The sequence below is a fragment of the Dicentrarchus labrax genome, unplaced genomic scaffold (assembly GCF_905237075.1).
Source record: "Dicentrarchus labrax unplaced genomic scaffold, dlabrax2021, whole genome shotgun sequence".
Lineage (NCBI taxonomy): Eukaryota > Metazoa > Chordata > Actinopteri > Moronidae > Dicentrarchus > Dicentrarchus labrax.
The window spans coordinates 32,586,714-32,597,502 of NW_026136719.1; the positions used below are offsets into that span (position 1 = coordinate 32,586,714).

At 38.7% G+C, this 10,789-nt stretch overlaps 1 protein-coding gene across 1 annotated transcript; it reads right to left on the reverse strand.

Annotated features, from left to right (window-relative positions):
- Positions 1 to 1,141: 1,141 nt before the first annotated feature.
- Positions 1,142 to 10,619, reverse strand: mthfs (5,10-methenyltetrahydrofolate synthetase (5-formyltetrahydrofolate cyclo-ligase)). Its single transcript, XM_051380095.1, has 3 exons — positions 10,229 to 10,619; positions 8,486 to 8,750; positions 1,142 to 1,800 (listed from the first exon to the last, which is right to left on the reverse strand). Exons 1-3 carry the CDS (start codon positions 10,337 to 10,339, stop codon positions 1,574 to 1,576), a joined length of 603 nt encoding a protein of 200 aa, XP_051236055.1. The 5' UTR covers positions 10,340 to 10,619; the 3' UTR covers positions 1,142 to 1,573.
- Between the last annotated feature and the right edge of the window lie 170 nt (positions 10,620 to 10,789).

Here is a 10,789-nt window from a genome sequence, read left to right on the forward strand (position 1 = left end):
GACATTTCTAGGTACACCTAACCCTACTGGTGGCATTTTAAATATTTGTAAACATTTTAAACATTTGAGATTGCACTGTATGTATGTTGTTTACTCTTTGGTGATGTGCTCTGTTTACACTGTCACACACAAGCCTCAGTCTGACAAAGAATAAAAGACGGACTGTAAATAAGGCTAAATGAACACAGTTTGACGTCCATACAGTCACACACAACAAACTACAGTGTGGCCTGTCCTTACTACAATAACCAGCAGGCACTGCGGTCTACAACACAAATAACAACAAAAAGGCCAGATATCAGCATCTTTAACAGCCTTTTAACATGAAACAACTTTCCATCCAGCAGCTGTCAACACTGACACAATACAGCTAGCTGGCTAACGCACTGCACCAGTCAGAGAGACAAAACCCGCCTGCTCTTTTGATTGAAACTGACTGAAGAAGCTTGTTCCACTTTTTCCACTTCTATAGTTTGTCAGCGAGGGAAACAGAAATACAGCCGTATGATAGCTTTTAAAGCTCCCGGTGTTTCATGCAGACAAATACAGTCAGAGCAGCGGAGGCCTTATTAAAGGGTACTACAGGGTGGAATCAACGACAATACTAACAGGCCACAGCGCCCCCTCTGGTACTGTTTGCTGCGTACCGTTGAGAACCAGGTGGGTGAGCATGCCCATTGCCCTCCAATTGACAGTATATAATTAGTGGACAGACTGTGGAAGTAACTTACACCTGCATTCTTTCTAATGACCACAAGGGGCAGCTCCATGGGCTGCAAAAGGGAAGTCTGATACTATTGATTCTTAGCTTACTTCTCATTTGATTTATGAGCTCAGTAAACAGTTTCCTGATGCGTTTATGGTCTCAGGCTCTAGTTTCAGTCTTCTTCCATACAGCATGATGTTCATTTAGTAACTGATGGTCCCATTTAGAGTAAAATAGACCATAAAGCAGGGTATGCTTTAGGGCGGGGCTACCTTGTGATTGACAGGTCATTCTCAGTGAGTCCGTCCAGCTCAACGCACCAAACTCAGATCAAACTGTCAAACTAGGCAGTGCTGATCAGATATGGATCCAGATTGTGTTACTGCGTTGACTCGACAGTGGGGTCCATCAGCCATTACATGAAAACACTGTACATTTCTTAATACAACTTTATTTGCACTTCATTTAATTCTCCATTGTTTGTTGTAAATGAGTTCTACATTGTAAGTATTTAGTGGTTAGCAAAACCTGCCTTTGAATTGATCTTTATGACAACATCAGGATGACATAAAGAGCAGAATATTGTCACAAAATATCAGGATTCATCATCTAGCCATTGAATTAGTACATTAACCTGTATGATGCAAAAACAGATAATATTTCATAGCAGGAAAAACACAACTAATGACATTAATGATGGCAGTATTCCAATAGGCCACTATTAGTCGTATTAGTTCCACCTGGGCTGTTTCTACTATGGTCAAAATGTCTGCAGTAAAAAAGAATGACAAACCCAGGTGAAACCATTGAATGACTTTGGAATGTAAACATAGCCAGAGTTCCTGGACCACCACTCTGGTTTAGTAGCTACTCATTATCCTCATATAGGACTTCATCTATGAGCACATCGTTGTCGTCGACAGGGATTTCCTGACACAGCTGCTCTTTGTAGGCCAAGGCGATGGTGTAGGGCTTTCCTTTTGGGTGTCGGATGCAGCGCTCCAAATAGGTGTCATAGAAACCCTTTCCCCGTCCCAGACGCCTCCCCAACTGGTCAAACCCCAGGCCTGGCATCAAGATTAGGTCGAGGCCTCCTGGATGAAGAGAGTTGGTAGTGTAATCAGTGTTAATGGTCCGGAAAATGTCTGCCTTTGCCTGTTAATAAGAACTAACAGTCAGACATGTATTTTATGTCTACAGACATCAGGTAAAGGTCCAGTCTGTCTAAAAACACCCTTGCCTCACCCTCCCCTTCCAAGCCTGTAGGAGAAACTACGATGGACACAAAACTCTAAGGCCCTATCTACAGCCAGTGCTTGGTTTTTCCATTTTGGGCTACTGTAAAAACATGGCGGTTCAATGTGGCAGACTCCATTGAAGCCAACCGCTGGCATCTGTGGATTAAAACAGCTGGTTCTAAGTAGGGATGTCACCATACCTGAAAGTTAGTAGTAAATGCCAATACCAATGAAATTCCATGATTCTCGAAACCAATTTTTTTGCCCCCGATCCCCATTTAATACTGATTAAATACCTTTTCCTTAATGTTTTTATACATAATATATTTAGATTAATATAACCTATACATATATATTATACTAAATAAGTTATAAACAAAGTAGGCTATAAAATAGCCTAACAAACTTTATTTTTTAATCTTGTCGATCTTGTAGCTGTCCAGAGGGAATTTCTCTCTCCCTTCAGAGTTTGTTGCTTCAGTGCATCTTTCACCTGATTTACCTGAATGAACTGGATTCTGCTGACTGTTTATTTTCCTCATCTCTACATCTGCTGTGCAGATTACATTAATAAAATACTCGTAGTTGCTTTTTGTCTGTGGCGTGGTGAGTGTGCTCCTCCCTATCGCTCTCTGTCTTGCATCTGACCAGCAGCATGAGCTCATACACACACACACATCACCTGTACAGCTGCACTTGTCACTGTCTTTGACATGTTTTTCTTCTTCCTGTGGCATTTAACAACTACAATATTTGTATGCGTACATGCTACCCTGTCAGGTCTGGAAGAATTGCATCCTTGGTACCTTCGGTACCTATGGTACTGTAGAAAAACGAGTACCGTCAAGTTTTCAAAATGTTGACATCGGTAGTATTGGTTCTCGTGACATCCCTAGTTTTAAGGTGAGGTGAATATACACTAATGAAAACATACCTATGAATATTATATTTAATTTCTGACAATAGAATCTGGACCTTTAATACTTTATGAGAGAGAGTGAGTAAATTAACACGTGTGGATATATAAACAAACTTTATTATAATTATTAACCACACACGATATGTATATTACAAATTAAACCTTCAATGCACAACATGAGATATAAAAGCCTACAGTCTAGAGTTAAATATTAAAATCACAGAGGAAATTAGGAAAACGTGGTGTTTGTTTTCAAAAGTAAGAGTGAATCAGGTCTTTGATCAGGTGACAGCCAGGCGTTTCCCATTATGCCCTTGGTCTTGCAGTCAGTAGAGAGCAACTGCGGTGCCTGGCTCTTAAAACTGCGGCCACTTCAGTCTCGTGAGGTTATCGTTGCCCATGTGTACACAACGTCAAAGCAAGTCGACATCAAGGCAGACATAAATTTAACCCAACATGCATTGTGTAGAGATCACTGGTGATGGATTCTGCACAGATCTGGCTCATCTTGAACTGATAAAAGACTCGACTTGACTTGGTATTCATGACTTGAGACCTTACTTAAACTAGAGACAGGTGACTTAAAGGGCTTAAATTTGCTTTTAAATACTTTTCTAGATAGAGTTTTGTTTGGTTTTGATCTGATAAGTGTTACTATTTATTTAACAGTTTTTCTTTTTAACAGAAATAATTAATAGCAGTAGTTTCTATTTTCCTGCAGTAGCAGCCTACTAATCAAGAAAACTGTACAAGTGTACATAAAAAGAAATAATTAGTGAATGAGAATGGTATTTCAGAGAGCAGCAGTGGGGAGATTATGACAGGACTCTGACAGGTTGAACTGACCGAATTAGTGCTGTGGAAATCGTACTGCTGTAATGCTAAATTTCCCTCCTGGTGATCAATCAATAAGATCTTATCTAAGACATGTGCTGCAGTAGTTCACAGCCATGTGCAGTGATAGAAGCAGAGCAGATCAGAGCCCATATTTATCTGTTTTAGAGTAGGAAATCAGTCCTAACTAGTCAGCAGGTTCTCAGGGAAGCAAATGTGGTCCTTGTGTTCAGGCAGAGACATGCATGCACAATGCATGGAAGTAAAGATTTTCATTGATCACTACGAAGCTTATCACAAGATACCATGTCAGCAAAAAGCTGTTCATCTTTTGACAGAAAGTGCTGTTCTCTCAACATAAAATGAGCTCCTCACAACATTGCAGTGAGAAAATGGAGCTTTGAAACAATTATTCTATTCTATTAAAAAATAAAAATATTCTCAGTTTTTAATGTAATACTGATGCATCTATATGACCTACATACGCAACAAGACCATCAGTGAGAAAATTACCTATTCTTATATAGCTATTCTTAATGCTTGCCACATGGTCAGATTCCCCTTGAATTCAATAAAACGAGGCAGCAGAAACACTACCGCTTTTGACCACAGGGGCTGCCAGAATCAACACAAAATTAAAGTTCCTTGTAGCTGCTTTAAATAAATACTCACATGTAGATGAATTTGTAAGTATAACCAACAATTTATGAAATAATTGAAGAAATTATCAAAATTCAACTCATATTTTATTATTTATATCTGAATTTTATTGGAAATCATTTTATATCTTTATTTTAACATGCCCCTTTTTAAAAGTGTTTTAATTTCAAATCAACATTATACCTTTTATTTCATAACAATATTTTCATGACAGTGTTGTTGTCACCACCCTCTCACCTTTTAGCCAATCACATGCCCCTGCCTGTGGCAAACAAAAGAACCATAACTATCTTCATCCATTAGGAAGACTTTTCATGATCGACTGTTTTTAATTTTAATATGCATGAATAATTACAGTTTGGAGTCTGTTGTCCTTAAGCAATATATATACACTTTAATCGTTCATTGTTATTGTTATCGCGGGTCTGAACAAAAACATCAATCAGAGCCAAGAAAGATAGCTGATTGTTGAGTTTCTTTCTCAGGTTGTCAAATACAGAAGCTTTGCAAGTTGGGAATGAGACTCAATCAACTATCTTCAAGCCTCCATACTTAGTGTCTTTCTATCTTTCTTGGCTCTGATTGGTTGTTTCCACTCAGCCCTGGGGGATTCTTGCAAATGTCATTAGGAGCACTAGGAGGAGCCAGAGGAACCTGATTGTTTCACAGTAATAATGACAAAAAGTTATTTTCACAAAATGTACCTACTGCAGTTTTAATGTGATATTTACATAATTACATTTTATTAATTTTATTTACCTAAAACATTACCTGTATTATTAATGACTGAAATGAAATCATGAAATAATGACTTTACAAACAGAATATCAGTGAATGCAAATTCAGATAATCTCAGCAGGATCTACGGTACAAATACAGAATGCAGGTTTTTAATAAATGTATATTGTAAACAGATTATTGTAAAGGGGGAACATAAAGAGAAACTTACAACACTGCTGCAGTGGCAGAGTTTACTGTGAACCCTTATTTTATTATTTGGACAGCTCATATACGGACAAATACAAACTCCAGATGAGCTAAAGTCTCCACAGAGCTGTAAAATCTGACTGACAGATGATCCAGCTGTGCTGCTGTCATCAGAAACGGATGTCGCTTTAAATGACGGTTCAGAGGAAAGGATGTATCATTTCTCTAAAGATGTGTTTCCTCTCTCCTCGCGTCTGCAAAAGATGCAAGGCGAGGGGAACGTGGATGCAATTAAGGGAATCGGCATGTACCGTCTGTCTGATCTTCACAGGGTTGTGTGTCTGTGTTTGAGGAACATCTTTTCAGTCGAAACACTGCCGAGGTAACTCTAAATTAAGCAGCTACATCAGCTGCTGCCGTTAACACTGTCACTTCACTCTTACACCGAGTAATAAAGCAAGCTCACAACTTCACCCAGCTCATTAGCCAGCTCAGCTAAGTAAACATAAGGAGATTTCCGTTTCTGAGACTGTGTACAGCGTTTATTTACAGCAGCAGCCTCTAGTTGGTGGATAAATTTGGTAGCAGTTGTTGAGCTTTATGCCCAAGACGAAAGGGGCACGTGATTGGCTGAAAAGTGAGAGGGCGGTGACGACACCACTGTCATAGAAATCCTTTTCTGAAATAAAGAGTGACTTTATGGAGGGGTGCCCTGGTAGCTCACCTGGTGGAGCTGGCGTCCCATGTACCAGGGCTTATTTGTTTAGTACTTATTCATTCATTTATTTGTTTAAAATGACCCATGGTGGAGTTATATTCCTACTTACTGTGTACACTGTGTGACATTCCAGTTGGAGTGAGTGGCAGTGAGTTAGACAGTGGAAGAGAAGATTAATGTCATGTTTTCAGTGGAGAACATTAGTGCTACGTGTGGAATATTGCATGTGCACATATTGTCTTATTGGTAAATATTACAAAATTTAAGCTGTTTATTCATTTTGGAATCTTATTATTGCATACATGACCTAGATAGCTCACAAGTGCATGATGGGACCAGAAAGGATAGCCCATTTGCAGAAAGTACATTAGAGCTGCAATGATTAATTGATCACAGAAAAAAGAACAACTGTCAATGTGTTTGATCGTTTCAGCTCCTCGTATGTGAGAATCTGCTGCTTCTCCTCGTCTCAACATTACAGTGAATTGAATATCTTTGGGGTTTTGGACTGTTGTTCCGACAAAACAAGACATTTTGCGACATCACTTTGGGTCCTGGGAAATACTAGGATTTAGCTACAAATACACAAGGTTAAATACGAGGTCAAAGGTCAGACATTTAGTGGCCTTTTGCGTGGCACTTAACCCAACTGTAGCCAGTCATTAGCTCTGTGATCACCATGATCAGACCTGATCCTCCAGAGGAATCTCATACAGGAATACTGACGTTTTAATAAATGCAGAGGTCAGATGAACGCACTGTATGGACGAGTAACCGTGCATACAGTTATTCCCCTGATGACGGTGGGTAAATCTCTTTAGAGGAACCACAGCTCCACCTGCTGGTCAATCTGTTATTTTGTTGTGCTTCCAAAAGAAGACACATCAGAACTACAGCTGATAAAAAATCCTGTTATGATAATAGTGAGTGTGTGTGTGTGTGTGTTAGCTGAAGAGGCTGATACTTGGAATGGAATCTGTCAATTACAATAAAAATAAATAAGACCTCATGTTTTGACCATTAGGTATACAAGCCCACACTGAATTCATCACAAATGGAACATTAGACAAAAGACTCAATATTAGGTCGAAGTGAACTTCAGTGACACCTGCTTGTATTTTCTTCAATATGTTTCTCCAAAGAAAGGAGAAAGGGACACCTGGAAAACGTTGTTTTGTTTGAGGAAACTGTCCTATTTCCACATTGACAAAACCTTGTTTTATTGTGCTTTTACTGAATCAATTGTATCTTTTTCTTTTGTGTCATGATTTGGAAACCTCTCCCTAAAGAACAGAAACTCCCTCAATCAGATTGTTAAATGGTCTAGTAGGCTGACTGGTGAGTCATGAACCCAGAATCCCTGTACAGCAGACAGTTACAGTGGATAACCAGCTCCATTTTAAATGACGGCTCCCACCCTTTGCACAGCTTCTTCTTTCTGGACAGAGGTCTATAGTCCCAAGATGTAGAACAAAGCGGTATGAAATCTAACCCTGTTTTCACCTGCATGTTTCCCTTATATATTCTAGTGGTTGCTTATTTCAGTAGTTTTTTTTATTGATCTCTCTTTGTAAGTCCTCATTTGTAGAGCCTGGAGCACTTTCACCTTTTATCTTTATCATGTTTGTATCATGTTTGTCTATTGGCCGAGTTGTTTGTTGTTTTTATATTTCTGTCAAGAAGAATGCCTTGTCTTTTACTGCAAACCAAATCTACCTGTGGGCACAGATGAAGTAACCTTAACCTTGGTGAGACAACAACATCAATAGCTAATTATCTTACAGGGTTTTGTAGGGATGCTCTGATCATGTTTTTCTTTTGTTCACTCAACCCATGTCCTACTCCTTTACTATTGAAAACTGCATCGCAATTAACAAAGCAACGTATTAGCAGAATGTCATGAAACAGAGCTTTAAATGCAGTTTAGAGGTGTGGTTCACTTGCATAATGTTTGGATCAATTATCGTAACAGCTGCACAGTTCACTTGTAGTATAATCTCTCAGGAAAGTGTACACTTCCACCATTCCAAAGGGGCACAACGGTATTTTGTTGACAGCAAATCTGGAGCAATTGGAGGGATCAGAAATGTGGATATAGCCATCAAAGATTACCTCAATCAGCCCTGATCCTGGTCCAGCAAATCTGCTTCGGACATCTTTACAACCAGATTAATTTATGTAGTTTATTTGAATAATTTACAATTATTTGTAAAAGTGAGAATGCACCGTCTGTTAGGTTCGGCAGAACACTGTGAGCACAGATATGGAACATGTTGCACAGCTCTTTGAATGAATCCAAACAGTGAAAACAATAAGTGCAGGAATGTTGTGTACAACCAGAGATTTGGATGAATTACTTTCTGTGAATATTACATCATAAGAAGTTTTCTGACACCCCTTAAAAGAAAGAGAAAGCCTCATGACCCCCAGGGGAGAAACACTGGACTAGATAATCTCGTGTGTGTGTGTGTGTGTATGCTCACCTGCAGCCAGTGCTTCCTCTCTGCTGTTGTCATCTTCAGCAGGCTGTTGGATGTTCCAGGATGTCAGAGGCAGTGACTCCATGTCCTGCAGACTGTTGAGCTCTAACATGTCCATGTGGCTGCTGCTGCTCTCATACCTGGGAATGAAGCAGCTTTTACCCGCTTTAAACACGTCTTTGATGATTTCCTTAGTGCACACTTCGTCGTTCATGCTGAGGAACACTGCAATCCGCTTACAGGACACATACTTGGGGTGTCTGAACAGCTACAAGACGGAACAGAAAGTTAAAATCAGTGACATTATCAGAGCACAGAAATCCAAACAATTACTGATATTAACTGTTGCAAAGTTTGGCTTGTTACTTTTAGTCAGCTAAATATATGACATGATTCTTAGTTGATAACAAATGTACTTTCATGTAGTATAGTTCATCTGTTCTAAGGTATATTCTGACATTAAGACTGAGAATTACATATCATACAAAACAACTTGTGCAATTGTAATTAAGGGGGAAAATATTATTACTGATTTTGAATGTAATGTGAACAACGTATGCTCTGTTGTTAACTTTATTCTATTTTATTAGACACATTTGATATCGACATCTTTTAAGTTGCTTTTATTTGAAATTGAATACTATTTTGTCCCTCTTAAACATGGATGTAATAAACAATGCATTTTAAATGTATTCTGAGATGTTTGTCTGAAGAAGTCTGAGACCAAATAGAATCTTACATTTTTATTTGCTTCTAATATTTCACTTTCTGATCCATCTAGTATTTTCATGTTTGTTTGTTTGTCTTTTTTGGCTGTATGTTGGTATATTATTATAAATAAAACAACAACACTGTAAAACCAAATAAGTTCATTTAATTCAAAAAATTCTTAAAACTGATTACATTGATAATTTTAAGCAAAGCTAACTCAATTTTGTAAGTTAAAAAGACATTCTTGATTCAAGTAGCTTTATAATTTTAAATGACACCGACTTAATTCTGACATTTTGATTTGTATTGTGAAAAAGAAATACATAGTAAAAGGTACTTCCTCAGGAATGGGTTTTTGAGTTTGTGTTACTATATATATATAATATATGTAATCCGTTTCAACAATTTTTCTGAGTTAAAATAACTTACCACATTGGCCTGGGCTATCTCTACATGGGTCTCTACATGGCATACATAAGGATCGATAAGGAGCATGTTGAATCTACAGTTATCAAGGCCAAACTCAATTTGAAAAATGGGACTTTTTAAGAGTTAATTGAATTATTTGCAGTTACAAAACAGCTCGGACTTAAGTTAAAGCTTTGATAAGTGTAGCTAGGTTTAAACCTTTCTATTCGGCATGGTGTATAAACACCAAAATCCCTTTATTTCAATGAACTTCAACCCACTTTCAGCTGGCTGACAGACCGTTCTACTGAGAAACCACCGAAGGAAAGCAACATTTGATCTAAACAAGAGCTTTATGTTACAGTAGGAGCACGCCGAATTGAAAAAACTCGATTTATGAATTCATAAAAGATATTTGGTCACATTCAAACACTGTCTGTAACCATGTCCAAGGCAGTGAATGTAAAAAAAAGACGTTTTGTTGTAGTTTACGTTGACGTTATGATGACCCGCGTGTGGCGGTAAGAAGGAAATGTTGATGCAGTCTGGTTGTGTACACTGTTAATGGCTGTAGTCTATATTACTTGGTCATAGCTCACAAAGCAGTCGGTTTCAACTGTCCCTTACCTTCTGTGAAACGACTAGAGACTGTCGTTGTTTCTCTTCGTCAGTCAACGCTGCAACCCGCCGCTTTATTTCTCTCCTCAGGGCCTGCTTTGCTGCCCGCAGGGCGGCCATTCTGCCTTTAATAACTTTAAAATGAAGATTTGAAAAGGAGCTCTGTTAACGTCAGTGTGCTCTCTAACGTTATACGTGTTTGCTTCGGCTGTCACTGTGCAAGGAACAACTTCCAAGTCTCTAACGGGTTTTTTGCTTCGTGCAACTTTGCCGTAGTTAAACATTAACAAATATATCAACAAGACAGGCGCCGAGAACAGTAATATGCCCGTAGCTCCACCGTTAACCCTGTAAATGACGGTAAACGGTCCGGTGAAGACTCCACACATGACCACACACCGTAGTACCACTACTGCGCATGTCTGTGGCGTCAGTGTCAGCCGCATGCCGGAAGTTCAGGAAGTAAAATCCAAATGTGTCATTTCTGAACCAAATAACCAAAAGCACTGTTTATTGACTGCATTTGGTGAGACTCTTAACTAATCAGAATTCAAACTATATCTGAACTGT

Bases quoted from the DNA above. Each gene is read 5' to 3' on its own strand.
- mthfs (XM_051380095.1), bottom strand. From the start codon at position 10,339: ATGGCCGCCCTGCGGGCAGCAAAGCAGGCCCTGAGGAGAGAAATAAAG. The intron at 8,751-10,228 runs GTAAGGGACAGT...TCCGTCTTGTAG, and splicing joins CTCTAGTCGTTTCACAGAAG to CTGTTCAGACACCCCAAGTA. The intron at 1,801-8,485 runs GTGAGCATACAC...CTCTTCATCCAG, and splicing joins AGAGGAAGCACTGGCTGCAG to GAGGCCTCGACCTAATCTTG.